Consider the following 25,428-nt stretch of genomic DNA (forward strand, 5'->3'; position numbering starts at 1 on the left):
CCTCAATCTTCTCGCACTCTCTGGCTTAATATTATGTTTACATTATACATTCTCCGGCTTAAAATGATGTCTATAATATACTATAAGTAAGCTCTATGCAAAAGCTGTAAAAAAAAATAAAAATTAAAAAATGAAAAAGAAAACAGCAGCTCCTGACCTAAGAGGTGAATTAGAATGCATTCTCAGTTCTGGGCGTAGACCCTCTCACGTCAACTTAGCCCCCTGTGTCCTCAAAACTGACAAGTGAAGCCTTCTAGAGCTTCTCACAGAAAAACAAAAGCCTATCTTTTGATCTTTCTAATGAGAGGACTGAATCGATCTTATCTAACCAACAGGGAATCATCATAGGAAGGACTCTTGGAGTATAGGATAGACATCTCAATTGTTCTTTCAACTTTATAGCTACCACCTGTATTGTTTGATCTGTGATTTCATTATTCCTCAGGTGGACTTTATCCTGGCCTTGGTGGGTGGGGGAGTGAAATGATGGGTGGAATGTCAAAAGGGAATAGGTTGTGTGAGATTACTTGTGGATTGAGGGCTTGGATGTGCCGAAGAGAAGAAAGATACGTATAACCCATGCCGTGCTGTGTCACTTACCCACAATTCACAGGAGAACACAATCCAAAGAGTCTGTGAAGGATGGAATGGCATTACATGACATATAACAATGAAGGAGGGTAACACAGGGTAGTGCATGCATGCACACACTTATTGTGAATTAATTGGTATCAGAGAGAAGGTCTAGATCACAGTGAGACCAACACTGAGATGAAGAAAGGTGAGTTATAGAAATAAAGCTAGCTTAGGTAAATTATTTCATACAGCTCAGAGCAGCCCTGAACAGGGCCAGCTCTACAAGGTAGCAAAGCCGGGCCTGGTTATGTCATAAGGTACCACCATTACCTTGTTAAGGAAGCTCATCGGATCCCAGGGTGGGGTTTCTTTCCTCACAGGCGAAAAAAAAAGTTGTTCATTTTTGAAGACAGCTAATAATAACCTAGCTAGTAGATACTAGCTTCGTTACGTTTTGGTAGTGACAAGCTGAATAATTATAGGTGGTTGGCTAAGCGTTTATTAGCATGGACATCCAAAAATGGCTGGGCACTGCCAAGAGCACACCAAAAAATAAAAAAGAGGACCATGTCGAGAGCGATCCCAAGCTCACTGATGAGCCTGCGGCAGGCCCGACCACTGAGATGGAGAAGAGCCAGGGCTTATCACCAGCAGTACAAGGGTAACATCACAACAAGCACCTGTACCTCTGTTACCCCAGTCAATAGCAACTGACAACCTGTTGCATCTAACCAAAACTGAACCGGTGGAGTTTATTGTGGCTCGAACATTCTTGCAAAGTGAAATGGCAGCCACAGCCAGCAACAACAAAATGGACCCCACTGAGTGTTCTTCAAAGACAGGATGGGCATTTGTCAACAATGCAGACTGTGCTGTTGGCACTGAAATATGATTAAAAGTTGAGGCATCTACAGCAATGTGAGAAAATTCAGATGAAACCCCAGCAGTCAGCTTTAGTTCACAGCTCTCACAGGCACAGTCAATTTGCAGCATCTCACACCATGAAAAAAACTAATATTAGTTCTTCGTTTGTAGAGCAGGGTTCCCTAACTGGCGGCCTTCAATTCTCATAGATTTTAATTGTTTTATTGTTGGACATAAAAGACTGAAAACACCAGTAAAATCAGCTCCAAGGGAGCTTCGGAAATCTGTTCAAGTATTCCCACGCATAATAGAGAGATACTGTATTTGATTGTATACTAACTTAAGCAAGGTTTTAAAGTATTATGTTTTAGTACAAAATTGTATCCGTTTGGGCTTCTTGCAGTCAATTTGCAGTCTACAAAATATTTGTAATTATGAAAATATCATCCCGCAGCTGAATTTAGTTGATGTTCCCTGTTGTAGAGTATGAGGCGGATAGAAATGGGTCACATTGAGTAGGAGCGCCTGACTGCGAGTCTGTGACAGACATTGAATGAACTATTCAACTTCATCTCCATGAGCTCAGTCTCACCAGCGTTTTGCTCACCTCACGTTGCAGGACTGGGACTCCTTGCTGAACTTCTGAAACCAGGACTGCTGGGCCCAGCGGGTCTCTGCTCCCGTGACCACACCATCTTTATCCAGGTCCAAACCCACAAACACTGACCGCACGTGGTCTCTCTCCTTAGCGCTCAACAGACGCACCAACGAGTTCTGGGAACAAGGCAGTGTTAATTTTGGCTCTCTTTTTTTAGATTTAGTCCAGTCTCATGAAAACAGTGGGCCATTTTAGTCAAATAAATGCCCTTTCATTTTAATCACATTTTTATTGCCTCATTAACCTATAGTTAACATAATCAGTGACCATGTGCACAAACATACATAGCCTTGTCCTACCAACATATTTTAATGCATAACATCCTATTCTTCCCAACAGCAGAAATATGACAAACATAAACTCAGCAAAAAAAGAAACGTCCTTTTTTCAGGACCCTCTCTTCAAAAGATAATTCGTAAAAATCTAAATAACTTCACAGATCTTCATTGTAAAGGGTTTAAACACTGTTTCCCATGCTTGTTCAATGAATCATAAACAATTAAAGAACATGCACCTGTGGAACGGTCAAGACTCTAACAGCTTACAGACTATAGGTAATTAAGATCACAGTAATGAAAACTTTGGACACTGAAGAGGCCTTTCTACCGACTCTGAAAAACACCAAAAGAAAGATGCCCAGGGTCCCTGCTCACCTTATGCATGCTGCAAGGGGGCAGGAGGACTGCAGATGTGGCCAGGGCAATAAATTGCAATGTCCGTACTGTGAGACGCCTAAAGACAGTGCATACAGGGAGACAGGACGGACAGCTGATCGTCTTCGCAGTGGCAGACCACGTGTAACAACACCTGCACAGGATCAGTACATCCGAACATCACACTTGCAGGACAGGTACAGGATGGCAACAACTGCCCGAGTTACACCAGGAACGCACAATCCCTCCATCAGTGCTAAGGGCTTGTAGGCCTTACCAGACATCACCGGCAACAACGTCACCTATGGGCACAAACCCACCGTCGCTGGACCAGACAGGACTGGCAAAAAGTGCTCTTCACTAACAAGTCGCAGTTTTGTCTCACCAGGGGTGATGGTCAAATTCGCGTTTATTGTAGAAGGAATGAGCATTACACTGAGACCTGTACTCCGGAGCGGGATCGTCATGGTCTGGGGCAGTGTGTCACAGCATCATCGGACTGAGCTTGTTGTCATTGCAGGCAATCTCAACGCTGCGCGTTACAGGGAAGACATCCTCCTCCCTCATGTGGTACCCTTCCTGCAGGCTCATCCTAACATGACCCTCCAGCATGACAATGCCACCAGCCATACTGCTCGCTCTGTGCGTGATGTCCTGCAAGACAGGAATGTCAGTGTTCTACCATGGCCAGCAAAGTGCCCTGATCTCAATCCCATTGAGCACGTCTGGGACCTATTGGATCGGAGGGTGAGGGCTAGGGCCATTCCCCTCAGAAATGTCCGGGAACTTGCAGGTGCCTTAGTGGAAGAGTGGGGTAACATCTCACAGCAAGAACTGGCAAATCTGGTGCAGTTCATGAGGAGGAGATGCACTGCAGTACTTAATGCAGCTGGTGGCCACACCAGATACTGACTGTTACTTTTGATTTTGACCCTGCCTTTGTTCAGGGACACATCCATTTCTGTTAGTCACATGTCTGTGGAACTTGTTCAGTTTGTCTCGGTTGTTGAATCTTGTTATGTTCATATATAGATTTACACATTTTTAAATTTTATTTCATCTTTATTTAACCAGGTAAGCTAGTTGAGAACAAGTTCGCATTTACAACTGTGACCTGGCCAAGATAAAGCAAAGCAGTGCGACAGAAACAACACAGAGTTACACATGGAATAAACAAGCGTATACACAATGTTAAGTTTGCTAAAAATAAATGCAGTTGACAGTGAGAGGAAGTTTCTTTTTTTGCTGAGTTTATATAACAATTAGCTGGCCATGTAAATTCCTAATTCAGCCTACATAGATATTACTCATTACATTTTAAAAAACAGAGAGAGATAGAGAGAAGCACAATCAGCAGATGGTGCAGCAAAGTATTGGCAAAGTAGTGTGGGTTGCACCTCGCGTCATTGCCATTGTTGTCAATGTTCCACAGATGAATCGGCCACAATTGGGGTTTCGCCCAGTGATGTAGTTGAGTCACTTAACCGCATTTCCAAGTCCCCTGTACTCGAGTCCCAGACAAAGTCCAATTCACCAATGGTCGAGTCATAAATCCCTATGGCTGAAGTCTAAGTCCCAGTGCTCAAGTCCTGGTCCAATTGCTCAAGTCTGAGTCACTGGGTCCACATTAACTCAAAATAACAATATTTACCAAGTCAATGTAGTGGAAAAGGGAAATTGGTCAATAAATTGTTTGCTATGCCTTTTCCTCTGTGCCACCAAATATTTTTGGTAATGTTAACGGTTGCAAAACGTTGTGGAATGTTGCAGGTAGAAATTCCATGAATAGAAACGACGTTGTTCCTTATGCAACATGTCAGCAAAACATGTTTGTTTTACAGATCATATTTCTATATCTGAATGTTCCGTCCTGCTGAACACGCCCTATGTTAGCTATCGCTAGCTAATGAGGTAACATAACTGAACAAGGTGTAGCCTAAAATCCGGTCCGGTCCACAAGTAGCCTAGTTTAGAATGGCCTGCTATATGCTCTATGAATGTAAATTAAATGCAGTGGGGAATGTGGGAAGGTTGAGGGAGACTACAACTTCAAAGACATTCTACTTTTCTACACTCAAGGGAGATAAAGGCATAGCTAGACTGTTGTTTTGCTATTAAACTGAATGCTGTTATTGTTTTTAATTTCGTAAAGCAGCTTGTGTTTCTTAACCAGGCAAAGGGTAGCTAACTAGAAGGCTGGTGGTGACTGGTTAGCTACAAGGAAGCAAGAGATGGCGGTGGAGATGGAGTGGAGCCTGTCTGCCCATACTCCCTGGAGCGGAGCCTGTATGCCCACACTCCCTGGAGCAGAGCCGGAGCGGAGCCTGTCTGCCCACACTCCCTGGAGCGGAGCCTGTCTGCCCACACTCCCCTGGAGCGGAGTCGAAGCGGAGCCTGTATGCCCACACTCCCTGGAGCAGAGCCTGTCTGCCCACACTCCCTGGAGCGGAGCCGGAGCGGAGCCTGTATGCCCACACTCCCTGGAGCAGAGCCAGAGCCTGTATGCCGCCACACATCACTTTCTCCCCTGCAGCTCACCAGCTGATGCAGGCTGTGTGCCAGGTGTGGCATGTACATCCCATTACTGAACAGAACTGCACTGCGCTTCTAATATTTATTGTGCTTATCACTGAAAAGCTCTCAATCTCTCCAAAAACCCTTTTCCAGTCCACTTAGATATGATTTTGTCTCGTCTCGTTTTAGACATCTGAAATTAAAATAATGTTTGTTTAGTTATAGTTTCTGGGTCTATTTAGACAGTTATGGTCTCATCAATTGCCACTGAAAAATAGGTGTTTGAGTCACTATTTCTGTTGACGAAATGAACACTGGAACATGGGAATCCGGAGTATGTGAGTGTGTGTGTTTGATGGGTTTTGGTACCTCTGTGCGGAACTTCCTGAGCACTCCCAGGGACTCATGGTATAGGAAGTCAGACCACTCAATCTGGCCCCTCTTCTCTGAGTCCAGGGCAGCGAACTGAGCCAGTACCTCCTCTTCCTGCTCATCAGACAGGTCCTTCTCAAACAGTTGCTTGGACAAAAAGTGGCGGTACTGCAGCAGCTCATCTGACACCAGGCACGACTCTACACAGCAAGAGCAAATGAAAGAAAATTAATCTCCACAAGCAGTGATCGAAAATGATTAATTTTACGAAGGTGAAATGCCTCTTGTTGATTTCCCTTCACAAAGTAGGAAACAAGGCGGTAGTGTGCAGTTTTATAGCTACCTGTAAACAGACAATTGCTAACAAATACATACAGTGGGGAGAACATGTATTTGATACACTGCCGATTTTGCAGCTTTTCCTACTTACAAAGCATGTAGTAGAGCTCTGTAATTTTTATCATTTTTATCACTTCAACCTGGGCGCGAACCCAGAGTCTCTGATGGCACAGCTAGTGCTGCAGTACAGCGCCCTTAACCACTGCGCCACCCGAGAGGCCCCTGTACAGAAACCTTTGTTTGCAATTACAGAGATCATACGTTTCCTGTAGTTCTTGACCAGGTTTGCACACACTGCAGCAGGGATTTTGGCCCACTCCTCCATACAGACCTTCTCCAGATCCTTCAGGGTTCGGGGCTGTCGCTGGGCAATACGGTCTTTCAGCTCCCTCCAAAGATTTTCTATTGGGTTCAGGTCTGGAGACGGGCTAGGCCACACCTTGAGATGCCACTCCTTAGTTGCCCTGGCTGTGTGTTTCGGGTCGTTGTCATGCTGGAAGACCCAGCCACGACCCATCTTCAATGCTCTTACTGAGGGAAGGAGGTTGTTGGCCAAGATCTCGCGATACATGGCCCCATCCATCCCCTCCTCAATACGGTGCAGTCGTCCTGTCCCCTTTGCAGAAAAGCATCCCCAAAGAATGATGTTTCCACCTCCATGCTTCACGGTTGGGATGGTGTTCTCGGGGATGTACTCATCCTTCTTCTTCCTCCAAACACGGCGAGTGGAGTTTACACCAAAAAGCTATTTTTGTCTCATCAAACCACATGACCTACTCCCATTCCTCCTCCTGATCATCCAGATGGTCATTTACAAACTTCAGACGGGCCTGGACATGCGCTGGCTTGAGCAGGGGGACCTTGCATGTGCTGCAGGATTTTAATACATGACGGCGTAGTGTGTTACTAATGGTTTTCTTTGAGACTGTGGTCCCAGCTCTTTTCAGGTCATTGACCAGGTCCTGCCGTGTAGTTCTGGGCTGATCCCTCACCTTCCTCATGATCATTGATGCCCCACGAGGTGAGATCTTGCATGGAGCCCCAGACCGAGGGTGATTGACCGTCATCTTGAACTTCTTCCATTTTATAATAATTGCGCCAACAGTTGTTGCATTCTCACCAGCCTGTTGTCCTGTAGCCCATCCCAGCCTTGTGCAGGTCTACAATTTTATCCCTGATGTCCTTACACAGCTCCCTGGTCTTGGCCATTGTGGAGAGGTGTGAGTCTGTTGATTGAGTGTGTGGACAGGTGTCTTTTATACAGGTAACGAGTTCAAACAGGTGCAGTTAATACAGGTAATGAGTGGAGAACAGGAGGGCTTCTTAAAGAAAAACTAACAGGTCTGTGAGAGCCGGAATTCTTACTGGTTGGTAGGTGATCAAATACTTATGTCATGCAATAAAATGCAAATTAATTACTTAAAAATCATACAATGTGATTTTCTGGATTTTTGTTTTAGATTCCATCTTTCACAGTTGAAGTGTATCTATGATAAAAAAAAAATTACAGACCTCTACACGCTTTGTAAGTAGGAAAACCTGCAAAATCGGCAGTGTATCAAATACTTGTTCTCGCCACTGTACATTAACAGGTACAGATTCCTGTATAGAGAATTTTTTTAGTTATAGGCATGTGCGCATTACAAAAACAGAGAGCTTTTGGCACCTTTCTGTACTCAGTAACTCACTGCGCTCAGAGGGTTGTTTCAGAGATACTTGAAGAGCTGTATGAGAATCAAATAAAATTTATTTATATAGCCCTTCTTACATCAGCTGATATCTCAAAGTGCTGTACAGAAACCCAGCCTAAAACCCCAAAAAGCAAGCAATGCAGGTGTAGAAGCACAGTGGCTAGGAAAAACTCCCTAGAAAGCCCAAAACCTAGGAAGAAACCTAGAGAGGAACCAGGCTATGAGGGGTGGCCAGTCCTCTTCTGGCTGTGCCGGGTGGAGATTATAACAGAACATGGCCAAGATGTTCAAATGTTCATAAATGACCAGCATGGTCAAATAATAATAATCACATGAGAACAGTCCTGTATGCATGTACTGATCTATTAATCTGTCAACTGTGCTGTACCAAATAAAGCATACTTGTCCCGGCTTATGGAGATCTGTCAGCTATGAAATGTATTGTTCTCTAGAACTGCAGCAGTATGACTGACCAGGGATGATCTTGCACTGCTTGAAGGTTTCCATTAGGCTGTACATCTCCTCTTCAGTCAGAAGCAGGTTCACATTGTCCTGTGGGAGGGAAAGGCCACGGTTAAATGGGGAGAGATCTGATACAAACTGGCATCTGAAGTCAAGTCAAGTAGAAGGTACTGGAAAGCAGCACAAAGTTATCTTGGGCGGGATACCGTATACTGAGGTATTTGGAAATAGCCTCAGGATGTTTTTTTCAATACCATCAATACATTTTTATATTTATAGCTTATTTAAGTAAATACTTCCAGTCAACTTGTGCAATACGATAGGTAATAAAGCAGATCACGGTCTTCATTTCACACGATGAAAGCTGAGCAACAGCTGAACCAGTCATGTGTTTGTTTGAAAATAGCACAACAGGAGAAAGCAGGTGTCCCCAGCAGTGTATTGACAGGGGTTGCGTTTTATATTGAAAGGCTGCTGTTTTTGCTTCAATAGAGTGATCAGTGGCGTACAGCTACAGTTTTCCTTCACAGAAAATACATTAGTGCAACACATTCGGCAGAAAATAGCTTAATTTACATCAGATGACAACAGAAGCGCAACACTATCTGGTTGGCAGCCACACAAGTAAATTAGCCTACATTGAAAAAGCAAGGTCTTTTTTGGCAAAAACGACACACGGCCATCATATTTCTAATGTTTAACATAGAAATAATGTAGCCAGCTACATTTCCTAATGTTTTGCTTAAAGTTAATCTTGCATTTTACCAGAGAAAAGTAGGCTACACCACAAAAAGTAGGCAACTGAAGCACAAAATTTGTCTGATGCCTAGCAAAAATTTAAATAAGAAGCATTTGTGTTTACAAAATGCAGCAAGATATCTTAGGGATTGAACACTATATTAAGGGTTACATGGAGAAAATTGGACATCTCTGAAATGAAAATGGCCCTCCCTTGACCAATATATATATATATATATATATATATATATATATATATGACCTAAACCCTCCCTAAAAGTTTGAAAAAAAAAAAACAAGTGACCCTCGCCTATACCCAAGATAGTAATTAAAACAAAGCTCATTCTAAAAATGTAATCAAACAATTACATGACCCTCCCATGGACTAGATTTTTTTTTTTTTAACTAAAACCCTGCTCTTGACTGAAATTGAAAAAGCATGACCCTTCACCCTCCAATTTTACTCCAGGTACTTATTCTGTAAATTTCGATCCATTCCTTATCTTATCTTTTATCTTTTTTCATTGTGAAAAACAAATATCATAATTTTGCGTTAACGCTTTCCCTAAGTTTAACTTGCTAGTTAACTAAGTAAGTGGCTGAATTAATGAGGAGATGGGGCATCATATAGTGTTCGCTTTCTGCTGTGTTTGAGAAGTCTGTACAGCTGCCACTGCTATGATTTCCTTGCGTTTTTTCTCCTCTCTGTTCTTGTGCCTCTGCTCTCCCCCCCTCTTCTCCGAGCAGAGCAGGCAGGGCATGTACACATGCTGCTCTAAATTCGGTAGCTCCTACCTATATGTATAAAACTTTGACCTTTGCAATTCACTTATATTTGTTTGCGCTCGTTGGAATATTTAGCTAGCATGGAAATTCACTATTACTTCTGCAAATTTGGTAGACACAAATAGACACCCAATGGGATTTTGTGAGTTGTTTTTGGTGCCCCATTGTGTACTAAGCCAGTAATACCATACATTCCAGGATGAGAGAAGGACGGTATGAAGATATGAAAATCTGGATACCGCTCAGCCCTAGCAAAAAGTGTGACCCACTGCATGCGCTATACTTGCGTGTATCATAATTATTTGAAGTGTTCTGTAGTAGATTATATGGTGTGTGCCCTTATGGATTAATGTGCAGTGTGTCTGAATGCATTAAGTTCAGCATGCGTCATACATGTTCCAGAAAGCCTTGGTGTGCTTATTATGCAGTTTCTCTGAAGCTATTATTATAAAGTATGTCAAGTGCATGAGCTGTCGTAAAATGGCTGCTAGGTGGTTTTATAGTATTGCTTCTTAGAATCTGTCCTAAAATTAACAACCACGGTAATAGGAAAATATAAGCCTAGCAGCCATTTTACTACACTCCAGAAAGGTGATGAGTCTGAATGTGCACCATATGTCTACCTGATTCTGTCTATCATGCTGTTCACGCTAAAAAGAGGGAGCAGTTCAGGTCGAACACATTAAAACTTAAATTAAGTTAATTATCTGCAGGTGTGTGGTGGATGCGGAGGCCCTCAACCCTGATGAGCAGGTTGAGAGGAGGCAGTTGGAGGACAGAAGGTAATAATTGGGTTGGATAATTGGCCATGATGGGTGAAATCTCTGGGTCACCCAGGGTTATGAGATCACATGAATATCAAACCAACTTGATTTCCAGTAGCGTCACCCATCAAAATATATTTAGATTAAAGCTTTACGCACTAATATGGAACTTGAAAACTGGATATGGAGTCCAGTGCTCTTTGGGCTTTCACTAGCCCCTTTAAGGAATCAAATAAACAGTAGCTTCAGGAAAGATGGGAGTATTCTTTAGTGCAGTGGTTCCCAAACTTTTTATAGTCCCGTACCCCTTCAAACATTCAACCTCCAGCTGCGTACCCCCTCTAGCACCAGGGTCAGCGCACTCTCAACTGTTTTTTGCCATTCATTGTATTAAACATAAGAATGAGTGTCACTTCACACGAGGCAGTTTGTGACAAAGAGCTCTTATAGGACCAGGGCACAAATAATAATAATTTTGCTCTTTATTTAACCATCTTACATATAAAACCATATTTGTTCATCATAAATTCTGAATAACAGGTTAATGAGAAGGGTGTGCATGAAAGGATGGACATAACTGTAATGTTGGGTTGTATTAGAGAGAGTCTCAGTCTTAAATAATTTCCCACACAGTCTGCCTGTATTTAGTTGTTTTCATGCTGGTGAGGGCCAAGAATCCACTCTTACATATGTACGTGGTTGCAAAGGGCATCAGTGTCTTAACAGCACAATTTGCCAATGCAGAACGCAGCCCAATCCAGAAATTCAATTTTCACAGAACCGCTTGTTGCAATTGTTCAGATATCTGTAAGTGGACTGGAGGCATGGCATGAAAGGGATAACGAATCCAGTTTGTGTCACCCGTTTCGGGAAAGGACCTGCGTAATTGCGTACCCAACTCACTCAGGTGCTTCGCTATATCACATTTTATATTGTCCGTAAGCTTGAGTTCATTTGCACACAAAAAAATCATACAATGCTGGAAAGACCTGTCTGTTGTCTTTGTTAATGCAGACAGAGAAGAGCACCAACTTCTTAAATCATAGCCTCAGTTTTGTACCGCACATTGAATACAGTTACAGAGAGTCCCTGTAATACTAGATTCAGATCATGCAGTGAGAATTTTAAAAATTACAAAAAATGTAGCACCCAGATAGGCCTGTCGTCTCATCATCATGGAAGTGGTCAGACAAGTGAAAATTATGGTCAGTAAAAATGTTTTTAAAAAGTGTCAATACTTTGCCCCCCCCCCCCCCCCTACTTTGCCCCTTGATAAACAGCACACAATTTAGAGGCACAAAGTTAACCATTTTCACTGTAGTGTCCAAAATGTCTTTCAAGCTGTCAGGCATTCCTTTGGCAGCAAGAGTCTCTCTGTGGATGCTGCAGTGTACCCAAGTAGTGTCGGGAGCAACTGCTTGAATGCGCGTTACCACTCCACTATGTCTCCCTGTCATGGTATCTGTACAGATGGCGCAAAAGCCAACACATCAGCTGTCCAGTACTTAAAAAATATCCTCTCCCGTTTTCCTGGTTTACAGTGGTTTGCAGAAGAGGATGTCTTCCTTAATTGACCCCCTATAAACATAAAGGACATATACCAGTAGCTGTGTCAGGCACGCCACGTCTGTTGACTCATCCAGCTGTAACGCATAGAATTCACTGGCTTGTATGCGAAGCAGTAATTGTTTCAAAACATCTCCTGCCATGTCACTGATGCGTCATGAACCAGTGTTTGATGAAGGCCTAGGCCTTTTTATCCCCAGCCATATCTGCAGCAGCAGGAAGAATTAAGTCCTCCACAATAGTATGGTGCTTGCCTGTCCTAGCCACTCGATAGCTCACCATATAAGATGCTTCTAGCCCCTTCTTAATAATGGTATCTGTTGCTTTAATAAGTCTTACTACTCAAAAGTCGTCTTAATTCTCGCTCAAAAAACTGATGTGGCTTATTTTTCAAATTGGCATGTTTTGTTTCTAAATGTCTGAGCAAGAGTGAAGGTTTCATCGAGTTGTGAGATAGTACTTTTGCACATATAACACACTATGGCTGAGGAAAGGTACTACTCCCAATATAAGTGAACCCCAAATCAATGTAGTTCTCATCATATTTGTGCCTTTGATGGTCTGTTGTTCGGTGCTTTCCTGGGTAAGGGTGCAGTAGCTCTTAGGCTGCATCAGATTCACAACTGTCAGTGTCCATGCTAGCTGGGCTAACAACAAATGTAGAATTACTGATGCTGGCATTGGATGTGCTCGTGGAAGCAGAACAACTTGTGTCGTCGACAGGTGCAGATGTAGTACTGCTGGTAGTAGCAGTACTACCAGTAGAGCTGGTCCATAGACACGTACGTGGGCCTTATTTTATTTGAACCATTTATCAATTTGAGCAAACGGAATGAGCAGCAACTACGTTTGGCTACATACAAACTGTTAGTGGAATTCCCACGAGAGAGTAACGGTTAATGTGTTTGGATGTTAATTATTTGACTAGGCTACCTGTATTTGACATTTGGTTGTTATTCCGCTGAACACTAGATGGTTCAATTTTATTTATGGCAGTGAAATGAGGCTACTCAGGCGAGAAAAAAAAACATCACCCAAATGTACAGCCACGTTGGAAAATATAAAAAATGTAGTTTGAAAATGTGAAAGGACAATATTTTTATTTGTCATACCCCCGACGGCATTGCACGTACCCCAGTTTGGGAAGACCTGCTTTAGAGAGTTTATTTATCACACGTATGCTAAGTAGTCCAAACTCTGCCTGCCAGATATCATTACAGGGGGTGTCCGAACAGGAAAACGTCAGAAGAGGAGGGGATGAAGAGGTGGTGAATCAAATCTGGGGGCTGCTAGAGACAGCCTGCTGGGTAACATTAGTACTTTAGTATTTCTGAGTATTGCGTAAACACACTGCATTCAATACGAGTCAACAAATAATCCCATACTTGTGAGTGCATTGATTAGCCTGCATGGGGACGGAGTTTCCTGGGCCTGGCAGTCTTCCATACTCACTCTCACTCAATATCCACCATGATCAAATCACCTCAGCACTGGGAGACTGCTGACTTCATGTTTGAAAGAGCAAAATCTGTTCTGTATCTGTACATAGTGGGATGTGTTGAACTTGGTGTATAATTAAAACTCCACAACCCACTTTCTTGGCTACTGTATGTATGTGTATTCTCTGGCAGGTTTGTTAAACTATTGCTCAAGATCAGTTCATGGTGAAAATAATCCCATTTGAAATCCCCAGGGAGCTACAGTAAACATACACTACGTGAGAAAAAGTATGTGGACACCTGCTCATCGAACATCTTATTCCAAAATCATGGGCATTAATATGGAGTTGGTGCCTCCTTTGCTGCTATAACACCCTCCACTCTTCTGGGAAGGCTTCCCACTAGATGTTTGAACATTGCTGCAGGGACTTGCTTCCATTTAGCCACAAGAGCATTAGGGAGGTCGGCACTGACGTTGGACGATTAGGCAATTCATCCCAAAGGTGTTCAATGGGGTTGAGGTCAGGGCTTTGTGCAGGCCAGTAATGTTCTTCCACGCCGATCTCGACAAACCATTTCTGTATGGACCTAGCTTTGCGCATGTGGGCATTATCATGCTGAAACAGGAATGGCCTTCCCCAAACTGTTGCCACAAAGTTGGAAGAGCAGAATAGTCTAGAATGTCATTGTATGCTGTAGCATTAAGATTTCCCTTCACTGGAACAAAGAGGCCAAGCCCGAATCATGACAAACAGCCCCAGACCATTATTCCTCCTCCACCAGATTTTACAGTTAGCACTATGCAGTCGGGCAGGTAGCGCTCTCCTGGCATCCACCATACCCAGATTCGTCCGTCGGACTGCCAGATGGTGAAGTGTGATTCATCACTCCAGAACGTGGTTTCCCCTGCTCCAGAGTCCAATGACCACTCCAGCCGACGCTTGGCATGGTGATCTTAGGCTTGTGTGCGGCTGCTCGGCCATGGAAACCCATGTTATGAAGCTCCCAACAAACAGTTATTGTGCGGATGTTGATCCAGAGGCAGTTTGGAACTCGGTAGTGAGTGTTGCAACCGAGGACAGATGATTTTTAAACGCTTCAGCACTCAGCAGTCCCATTCTGTGAGATTGTGTGGCCTACCACTTCGTGGCTGAGCTGTTGTTGCTCCTAGATGTTTCCACTTCACAAGAACAGCACTTACTGTTGACCGGGGCAGCTCTAGCAGGAAGAAATTTGACAAACGTACTTTTTTCAAAAGGTTACATCCTATGACTGTGCCACATTGAAATTCACAGTACTGAAGACTCCTACCGAAGGTGGCTCCCCTTCCCATTCGGGTGGCGCTCGTCGTCACCGGCCTACTAGATGCCACTGATTTTTTCCTCCCCCTCCTTGTCTGTTTATTGGTTACACCGGTTGTTAATTTGGATATTAGTTGGGCTTTATTAGCCAGCCGGCCCGCCTGCTCTTTGTGTGGGATTGTTCTATGTGTACTTGTCGTGCACGCATGTATGTCACGGCTGTTTCGTGTACGTGAGCTGTCTTTTGGATACAGTTTAGTTCCCCTGTGGTTTGGGGTATTTGTGTTGAGTGGCGTCTGCTTTTTCACCTGGTCGGTGTATTAAAGACGTGCCTACTCTGAACTCTCTGTCTCCTGCGTCTGACTCCTTCCTCCACTACATCCCGGACATTACAAGTACGGCCATTCTACTACCAATGTTTGTCTATGGAGATTGCATGGCTGTGTGCTCAATTGTATACACGTCATGAATGAGTGTGGCTGATATAGCCGAATCCACTAATTTGAAGGGGTGTCCACATACTTTTGTATATATAGTACAACAACAGTAATAAATTGGATGACCTGCCCTAGATATTTCTGATGATATTGTCATCTCCCGAGTAACACCTGGAGTTTTTTTTATGTATGTGTTAATCCACAATCCAAACAAGTTTAAATAGGTTATTCTATCATGAGCACTTTGGGGATTTGTGCACCGAATCAAATTATAACATATTAAAAGTAATTCCTTTTATATTACAAAGACCCTTAAGCAATAACAATAAAATGTAGGGACAATGTTGCTGTGACTTTCTGGTCCCCTTGACAGTGGAAAAGTCTAGTCAGAAGTGACAGCAGCACGAGCTCTAACCACTTCAGTCAAAGCCCCAAGCCTGTGGATGAGAAGAGAGGTGATAATGGCACAACACCAAAGCTGTGAAATTAAAATGTCAAATGGGGACACAGCTAGACATTTTGGATGACTGTACTAGGCGATAAAATAAATAGTATTTGTTTCTGCAGCGTTGACGACGGTTCTTTGGCTGTCCCCATTGGATAACCTTTTTTGGTTCCAGGTAGAACTCTTTGGGGTTCCATGTAGTACCCTCTGTGGAAAAGGTTCTACCTGGAACCAAAAAGGGTTCTTCAAAGGGTTCTCCTATGAGGACAGCCAAAAACCACTTTTAGCTTCTAGATAGCACATTGAGTGTAGAGCTGAACTCTTCTGAGATGAAAAGGTGTCTTTTTCTCACTGTCACCCTCTTCTACTATCACCCTTCATCTCTTCACTTTCTCCCTCTCCCCCAAACTAAATGCCTGCTCTTCAACCGATCACTGCCCGCACCTGCCCGCCCATCCAGCATCACTACTCTGGACGGCTCTGACTTAGAATATGTAGATAAATATAAATACCTAGGTGTCTGGTTAGACTGTAAACTCTCCTTCCAAACTCACATTAAGCATCTCCAATCCAAAATTAAATCTAGAATTGGCTTCCTACTTCGCAACAAAGCATCCTTCACTCATGCTGCCAAGCATACCCTTGTAAAACTGACCATCCTACCAATCCTCAACTTTAGTAATGTCATTTACAAAATAGCCTCCAACACTCTACTCAACAAATTGGATGCAGTCTATCACAGTGCCATCCGTTTTGTCACCAAAGCCCCATATACTACCCACCACTGCGACCTGTACGCTCTCGTTGGCTGGCCCTCGCTTCACTCGTTGCCAAACCCACTGGCTCCAGGTCATCTACAAGTCTCTGCTAGGTAAAGCCCCACCTTATCTCAGCTCACTGGTCACCATAGCAGCACCCACTCATAGCACGCGCTCCAGCAGGTATATCTCACTGGTCAAGCCAATTCATCCTTTGGCCGCCTTTCCTTCCAGTTCTCTGCTGCCAATAACTGGAACGAACTGCAAAAATCACTGAAGCTGGAGACTCATATCTCCCTCACTAGCTTTAAGCACCAGCTGTTAGAGCAGCTCACAGATCACTGCACATAGCCAATCTGTAAACAGCCCATCCAACTACCTCATCACCATACTGTATTTATTTATTTATCTTGCTCCTTTGCACCCCAGTATCTCTACTTGCACAGTCATCTTCTGCACATCTACCATTCCAGTGTTTAATTGCTATATTGTAATTACTTCGCCACCATGGCCTATTTATTGCCTTAACTCCCTTATCTTACCTCATTTGCACTCACTGTAGATAGACTTTTTTTTAAAATTTTTCTACTGTATTATTGACTGTATGTTTTGTTTATTCCATGTGTAACTGTGTTGTTGTATATGTCAAACTGCTATGCTTTATCTTGGCCAAGTCTCAGTTGCAAATGAGAACTTGTTCTCAACTATAAAATAAAAAATAAAAAACACTAATCTTGGGCCAGATAGGAAAAAGTCAATTGGCAGAATTGTGCTGCATAGTATTTGGGTACATGCTGTGTTCAGGTTCATAAAGTGTGTGCTGTTAGTGGTCAGAGCGTTGGGCCAGTAACCGAAAGGTTGCTGGTTCAAATACCCGAGCTGAAAAGGTGAAAAATATGTTTGTGCCCTTGAGCAAGGCACTTAACCTTAATTTGTACTGCTATGGCTGCCCTGTAAAATAACATGTCACAGCACCAATCCGGTGTATGTGACAATAAAACTATTTTTTTCTTATTTTTTAACAGTAACGGGTATGACTCAAGGTAAAAAAAAATAGAGATACAAAAAATGTAAAACAACTTTGTGGAGCGTGGTTGGTCCATGTGAATAGCCAATGGGAGGTTCAGATTGAGTGACTCACGCAGTAGTAGCAGCTCCAGCCTGTCGAAGTGTGTGCTGTCTCCCTCATCTCCTGCAGGAGTTCGGTGCGCAGGTAGCCCAACTCCCTCAGACAGCCGTCATGGAAGACTCGTGTGCAGGTCCTGCAGGGGAACAGGTCGTTGGCCGTCCACACCTCACACACCTCGCACATCTCATCATTGACCGGCTGGAGGAAAAGGCAATTAAGGTCACTAGGTTAAAGGGCATACTCAAATCATAAAACTCATTGGGGTTTGATGCCTATGTAGGAGGACTGCGAGTTCTATTTCAAATCAACTAGGTGAAAGATGCATCCGTAGGTCTGTGAAATTTAAGTCACTCACACACAGACTCTCAGACAGAGCAGCTTTGAATCAGATGGCACCATGATGAAGGCTAGCGGTCCTCTCCTTGAAGTTACAGTCTTGACTGGGTATTGGCTTGATTAAACAGTGAATACAAATAATTATGCCATTGTCTGCTGATCATGCCACATATTCAAATACTTGTATTTATGTTTGGATTCAAAGCTTAGACAGCAATGATTTATTTTGTAGTAATTTAATACGTTTGGAGTGACATTCTAGCAGTATCAGGTTTAGTCTTGGTCTCCTCTGATTTCAGGTCTGTCCCTCAGGACTGTATTTACAGGAGGTACACACTTGACTGTCAACACAGTGAAAATTATTATAGTGGGAAGTTTGACTAAAGCACAGGAAGTTATTATTATTAGAATAATAAGTTAGATTCAATTCACTGTCTGTGTACTTACCTTTTTAACCATAGTTTTTATCCTACCATGGTCATCTGGACTGACCTTGTCAAACCTGGTCCTTGACAGGTGACCATAGCCAGAAGGAACCATACCTCCTCCATGCTCAATACTCAAACCTATGAATTATATCCCACAGACAGTGTGGTCTACACTCATCACATTATGAAACGGATGCAACTCAACAGTAGTTTCCAACTAGCTTATGAGGGAGGATTCTTATTATTCTGAAGAGGCTGATCGGAAAGGAGAAATGACTATTGGTTCTACCCAACCAGGAAGGAGACTGAAACTGCTTTCCAATATCACAATTATAGCAGATTTTTTTGTAACTCATTGATGACTAATTATGATTTTTTTTACTCTTATGCCAAGTATCCTACAGCTCCAAATATAAACAGTGTAATTTAGGTCTGATCTGTAAGTGCTATAGTAATATATGCCATTCAGCATTTTGTTGCTGCTATGGCCATCCGTTTCAGTCAGATGTTAATGTTTTATCTTTTCCTCTCCAGTCTGACCCTGGAGCTCGTATTATTGTAACATATCATTGTTAATTGCTGCAAGTCGTCCACTCTCTATTCAATTTGGTATATCTGATGAGCACCATTAGTGATAGAAAGCATAACAATCCTCTCTAAAAGTCCTATTATAACAATGTGCTCTTCCCAATAGTCCCAACCGGCTGATTGGTCATCTGGTACACTCCTGTACCCCGCCCCCATCCCTGACCACATCAGGATCCCAATTAGTTATGGTGGCCCTGGGTAGTGAGGCAGGGCCAAGGCCTCCTCTCTGAGACAGCCCGAGTACCCGCCCACACCACAGCACGCGCTCTATGAAGAGCACTTAGACAAAAATTATATCGTGGCGTGGAAATAGCTGGTGTGTTTAATTAGTCATATGCACGGGATAGACATGGTATACACCGTCCAAAGAAATGCTTCCTTGCTCATCTATAAATGCTTATTTCACCTATGGTAGAAAATGATAAGACTCACCATACTTAACAGTTGTTTAGGTCTCTTTTCAGTCAGAACATCAACTCAACTGGAATGCATGGGAGATAATACGGTTGCCATGGTAATTCCTTTAAAATCTCACACTCATCTTTAAAATTCCAAGATCCGGGGATTTAAAGAACAAAGTGTGGATTTAGTCAAAGTAAACCCTTTATTGTAGAATACCCTACCTGCTCTCTCTGTCCCAGTGCTATTTCAACAGGCTGGTCATCATTGGCATCTCTCTTGGGACGTACAAATGCAGGTGGGATGAGCTGATGGCCGGTCTTGTCCAGATCCTCAGGTTCCACCCCCTTCCCATCCCGTAACCTATTCCAGGCCTCCTGGTTGACCTTACACTCGTCCCTGGTGGGAGCCGGACCAGGAACAGCAGCTTGCTGGGAGATCCCCGAGGGTCCCACTTTGCCGTCTGCCTCCCCGTGCTCCCCCTCCTCCTTTGGATTTGGTAGTGGCAAGGATTCAGCCGGCCCTTCTCCAGATCTTTCCCCCTGGTTTGTTGTGGTTGGAGCTCGTTCCTTCATGCCCTGCTGAAAGGCAGAGACGACCGAGGTGCATTTCTGCACCTGCTGCTTCTTAGACATGAGCACTCCCATTACTATAGATAGAGAGGGGGGGGGGTGAGAGAGGTGTTCATTACTGCGTGCATGGCATAAATATCGGTTGAGCGATATGGTTAATTAGACTTGCCATTTTATCAAGAGTTCCTATCAAACTGATATACTGAACAACTTTGTGTGGTGTTTGTGTGCTTGCATTACATGCCTTGCTCTTAATGGTTCCATTCTCAGGCCTAGTGACATATGATCCATCACCACATTGATGAGCAGAAGCGGCTGAGCTCAATCACATCCCACTGGGCACAGATGTCAATTCAACATCTATTCCACTTGGTTCAAACATAATTTCATTGAAATAGAAACACGTAGAAACAACGTTGATTCAACCAGTATGTGCACAGGGGGATGAAATGGAGCAGTAAACATAAACCAACAAATGAAATGGATGGGAATCGTAGAACAAAACCCAGTAATCTCCAGACAACAAACACAACACATGTAACTAACTACTTGTGCTCATTCCGCTCGGTTTATAAGTGACCATGAATTCCATTATTGAAAATGGGGCAGTTGGATTCAAGTTGATTACACGGTACTTAGAGGACACATGTTGTGATCTGAAATCCAATCCCATTCATCCAGAGTACAACAGGAGTCCTTCCGTGACTCTGTCCTTCCGTGACTCTGTCCTCTCCTGTCATTCTCCAGTTGAAGGGCTTTGGGCTTCAGTTCTTAGGGCTTTTGGTGTCCTATTCCCTCCTGCTCAATGACAGGATTTGGAGGACACTCTCTCCTCACACCCATAGCCCTTTACTGATACAGCCTCCTTCTGTGGACCTCCACTAACTAGCAGCTCAGACAGACAGAGACAGATTGTGAACACAAGCTCATCAAAGTCCTCTAAGTGACAGGAGGCGATAATTATGCTGGTGTAATTAACCTCACCCAGTGATGTGTCCTTCCTCCCTTAGCTCAGAGTGTTGAGGTGATGGGGGACGGGTGATACAGAGACGCAGTGATGAGGCTTAGGAGCCAGGATGTGTCTGCGGAGTGGTCTGTCTGTGTGCTGTCTCATATTAGATGGTATTGAAATCAGGAGTAATGGCAAGGTCCAGGGTGGTCATCTTTGTTGAATCTACTCAAAATGTACTGAGGAAACATACGATTTGTCACGTGCACAGGATATAACAGGTGTAAAACAGTACAGCGAAAATGCTTACTTGCAAGCTCTTTCCCAACAATGCAGTATTAAATATCAACGGAAAGAGGAAATAATTAAAAATGTTAGCTAGTGTAAAAGGTGTTTCCAGACACTAGAACTAAGTTAAATGAAAGTGAAGAGCTTGCACTGTGAATAAGGAGAGGAAAGACCATGCAGAGGATCATGTAAAAACATGAGCAGGTTAAAAAATAATAATAATCTCCTTTGCTCATGTCAGATATCTTCTATGATGGGAAGTCTGACTGTATCTGGGAATTGGAGCTCACATATTGCTGCAAGACTCATGGCACCCGGTTGTGGGAAGAGTCTATAGAGCTCACAGGGCATCTGAGGAAAACCACAGGGAGGATATCGCTGGCTGACCAGACCTGGCACACACACACTACCATCCTCACTACAGGGCCTGGCACCCCCTGATAGATCTAATAAATAATCTGCCTCTCATTACTAAACATCTTCCCCTGGAGCTGGAACTGCTCATAGAGAGACTGAGCAGTGTAGCAGTCCTCACCGTTTTGAGGTTAAAGGGGCAGTGCAATTATAAACATGATTTTCCGTTTTTTTTTTATTATATTTCCAAATAACACTCTGAAATTGTGAAGATTACATAAAATGCCCTTTGTGTGAGCCGTTTGGAGAAGAAAAAGAAAACTGAATTTCAGCCTTTTCAGGAAGGATGGAATTTTTGGCCCACATGATGTCACAATGTGATCTGATTATAATAGACCAATGACTGTTCATCTGGGTAAGGGAGTGGGCTCTAGAACATCCTATCAGCCAATCAAGGCCCTGTGTAACGTGTACACTGGGAGTCGGGAAGCAAGTACAGGGAGTGAATTTAATAATAAATAGACGAATATGGACAAAATAAGAAACATGAGCAGCGTACAGACATAAACACAGTCAATGACGCCTAGGAAAAGAACCAAAGGGAGTGACAGTTATAGGGAAGGTAATCAGGCAGGTGATTGAGTCCAGGTGAGTGATGAGGCGCGTAACGATGGTGACAGGTGTGCATAATAATGAGCAGCCTGACGACCTTGAGCGCCAGAGAGGGAGTATACGTGACAGTACCCTCTCCCTGACGCGCAGCTCCAGCCGTCGACGAGAGGTACGATCCCGGAGACCAGGAGCGAGTCGATAGATCCTGCTGAGGCGCGGGGGCCTGACAAACCGGCTTAGGCATGGAGAACCTGTCGCGCAAGCTAAGGTATGGGAGCCTCAGCTAGCTGAGGCGTCCTCGGTAGACATGGCAACGGACGCTTGATGGCGAAACCGGGTCTTGTAAACCTGACGAGCCAGCTGAGGCATGGAAGCCTGATGAGCCAGCTGAGGCATCCCCGATTTCTCCAGTACCTGGACCCGACATCACCTACACTAACAAAAAAAATAACACAAAACACTCCCCGATGCTCCCCTTTGGTGAGGCGTTATTCTGTAACATGTTCACTGGGAGTCGGGAAGCAAGTATAGGGAGTGAATCATTTAATAAATAAATGAACATGGACCAAACTAAGAAACACGGGTAGCATACAGACATGAAACAATAATGCCTAAGGAAAGAACCAAAGGGAGTGACATAGGGAAGTTAATCAAGCAGGTGATTGAGTCCAGGTGAGTCTGATGAGGCGCAGGTGTGCATAACGATGGTGGCAGGTGTGCGTAATAATAAGTAAACAAGCAACAATGAGCACCAGAGTGGGCGAGCTGGAGTAGACATGACAATGTCTGTAAATATCATCCCATTTGTTTCCTACTGCCTGCACGACCACTGAGCATTTCAAGGGCCAAAACAGGCTCAGGGAAATAAATTATTAAACAGTTTAGACATAGTGATTACTTAAATGAATAACAAAGACTGAATGGGGGTTTTAACTTATTTATTTTTCTTGTGGAGGCAAGTTGAAGCTGACAAGTTGGTCAGTGCTTTGTACCATAAAGGGAATTGAGAAATATTCCACTGGTTGTCTAGCAGGTCTGCTAAACCAAAGCTTTTGCCAAGTAACTGTCACAAAATAATGTACTTCCCCTCACACTTGGCTGGTGTTTTATTAAGAATGTTTTACACAAATCTTACCTCATGAGACACTCAGAATGTGTAGCCCATGATCCAGAATTTACTCCAGTGAAAACGGCATTTATTTACAAAAGGGGATAAAGACTCAATATGTCTAAGATGGCAACAACCTTTATCTTTTGGCCCACATACTACAACTTAGGCTAAATGAAGAGAAATATGTAGGGGATGAGTGCTGTGGTTCCGTCAGGCTGGCTTCTCACTCGTTTCCTACAGGAGCAGCTGGGTCACACCACTCTGAATGATTTAAATGCCCCTGGATACTTTTGGGGGTTGGGGGTGGATGGAGCGGAAAACATGGCCACTCCTTGGGGCCGGACCTGACATACATGCACGGCAGAGAGAGAATCCCAGTCTGAATGAGCTGCACTGCGACAGCCTGAATATTCTTCCACTAGGTCTTGAGATATGGGTTTCATTCTAGGCCCTTTTATTGGCACTTGTATCTTTCATATTTTTCTGTTTAACAAGACCCGTAATACCTATGAAGAACTGGGTATTACTGTAATAAAGCAAGAAAAACGATTGTGCAGTATTTTTGGCAGAGCAACAGCATAGTGAATTTGCTCAAGCTAAAAGAGGAGCACTTTCACATGCAGTGACCATCTCTGAATGTCATTTTGTGAATGAGTGGTCAACACACACTGTTAGATGTCTTACGTAGTGTAACTCAATGTGTGGATCCAAGTGTGGATTGTTTTCTACAGAAACATCTGAATCAGTTTGATTAGCTTGTTAATTTTAACTAAGACCTCAAACTGTGTTTGCGCTCTGTAGAAGCAAGGCACCCAATGGTGGTGAACAAGATGGATGACGCTCACTGCACCGTCTTGGTGTAGTTAAATATTGATAATTTTGGAGGAAGATAAGAGCACCATGGTGCTCTTTAAATCCCTCTGATCTAGCGCTCACTCCCAGTAATCCTGTATGTAGGCTGTCTACACTCCACTGGTCCACACATGATCTATCAGAACGAGACCATGTCTGGCACTGCCAGGCAGCTCTGATGGGAGTTCTTGGGTGTTATATAGAATCTAGTTTTGTCCCGCAGAGACATTTTTGGCAAAGACAGAGCATATGCCAAACAGGAAATTAATCGTGGACTGGAATTAGAATGGTTTGAATCCTGTGAGCCGTGTATCAGGGGCAGATCAGGACACCTTGGTTCACCATTAGTATTCAGTCTGACACCTCCTGTGCACAGGTCTCTAAACACGTTTTATGTGCCTAAAGTCATACCGTATAACAAAAATAAATCATAACATCTGTGATGGAAACAGGAAGGGTCGGTACAGTTTTATAAATGTCGAAAGACAATTTATTTGTTTGACACAGTGGGATCTTTTTGTGCCTGTAAAATTATTTATGCGACAAATTGAAGTGGAAACGATTTCTTGCTCAATTTTTGATGGAATAACCATCATGTAAAGGCAAAGTTGCGGTCATCCCACTAGGCACAGACATCAATTAAACATCATTTCATTAAAATGGTGTGGAAACAAAGTTGATTCAACCAGTGTGTGCCCACTACAATTTGAAAAAGCATGCAGTTTATTAGGCTACAGATGAAAGTTAGAATGATCTTCACAGGGTGGTGAAAGTGTATGGTGATGAGCTTGATGCTCCTTACCAATAAATATCTAGGGTCATAATTTGTATGCAATGACATCATGTGTCTCTCTGTGTGTGTGTCCTCACAGTCCCTGCCATTCCATGAGATGTTGTTTAATCCGTTATTTAATAAAGGTAATTTTGTTATTAGCTTGAGTAATTGGAGATGGGAGTGAACTTATGCCTTGAGAGCATGCGCAAAAACCTGATTGGGTAAGTTTGCCCTTTATTGCAATAGTTTGTGACAAAACCATCAATAGATTGAATTTGTTTTTATTTGGTACATGAGAACTTATCAAGAGTGGTATTTATGTGCACTGTCGTCACACACAGCCTTTTATTTGCAACAAGTCAGGTCGATGGAAACAAACCTCTGCTGGGAAAATGTTGATCCCCCCCCCCCCATGCAGATTTTATATAATATTTGCATGAAAATCTGTCGCAAATTGGATGGAAACCTAGCTACTGTGGAATGTCATCCAAGTTTAGCGCCTACATGATTTTTTCTTCTTCCTGCATTATACAAACTGGTGGATTTAAAAGATTAGTTCAAGGAATCCATTTTCACAGTAAGGCTTGAGGTTCTAGGTCTGACTAGAGTTGTGACATGTTTCTCTTCACAGGTCCATTCTGGGTATGTGCTGATTAGAATCCCAACCAGTCC

General features: G+C 43.3%; 1 protein-coding gene across 2 annotated transcripts in view; it reads right to left on the reverse strand.

Annotated features, from left to right (window-relative positions):
- The window catches only part of LOC139409965 (PHD finger protein 24-like), a 29,994-nt gene that overhangs the window by 2,369 nt on the left and 2,197 nt on the right, over positions 1-25,428 (reverse strand). The window contains exons 2-7 of one of the 2 annotated variants that reach the window (XM_071155380.1): positions 19,468-19,892; positions 17,505-17,690; positions 8,141-8,219; positions 5,635-5,837; positions 2,048-2,214; positions 601-633 (exon numbers count right to left, since the gene is read on the reverse strand). In XM_071155380.1, the coding sequence (XP_071011481.1) occupies positions 601-633; positions 2,048-2,214; positions 5,635-5,837; positions 8,141-8,219; positions 17,505-17,690; positions 19,468-19,890 (1,091 nt within the window). In that variant the 5' untranslated portion in view covers positions 19,891-19,892. The remainder of the gene's footprint in view (positions 1-600; positions 634-2,047; positions 2,215-5,634; positions 5,838-8,140; positions 8,220-17,504; positions 17,691-19,467; positions 19,893-25,428) is intronic. The other variant, XM_071155381.1, reaches the window with a different exon arrangement.

The sequence above is a fragment of the Oncorhynchus clarkii genome, chromosome 5, assembly GCF_045791955.1.
Source record: "Oncorhynchus clarkii lewisi isolate Uvic-CL-2024 chromosome 5, UVic_Ocla_1.0, whole genome shotgun sequence".
NCBI classification, from domain to species: domain Eukaryota; kingdom Metazoa; phylum Chordata; class Actinopteri; order Salmoniformes; family Salmonidae; genus Oncorhynchus; species Oncorhynchus clarkii.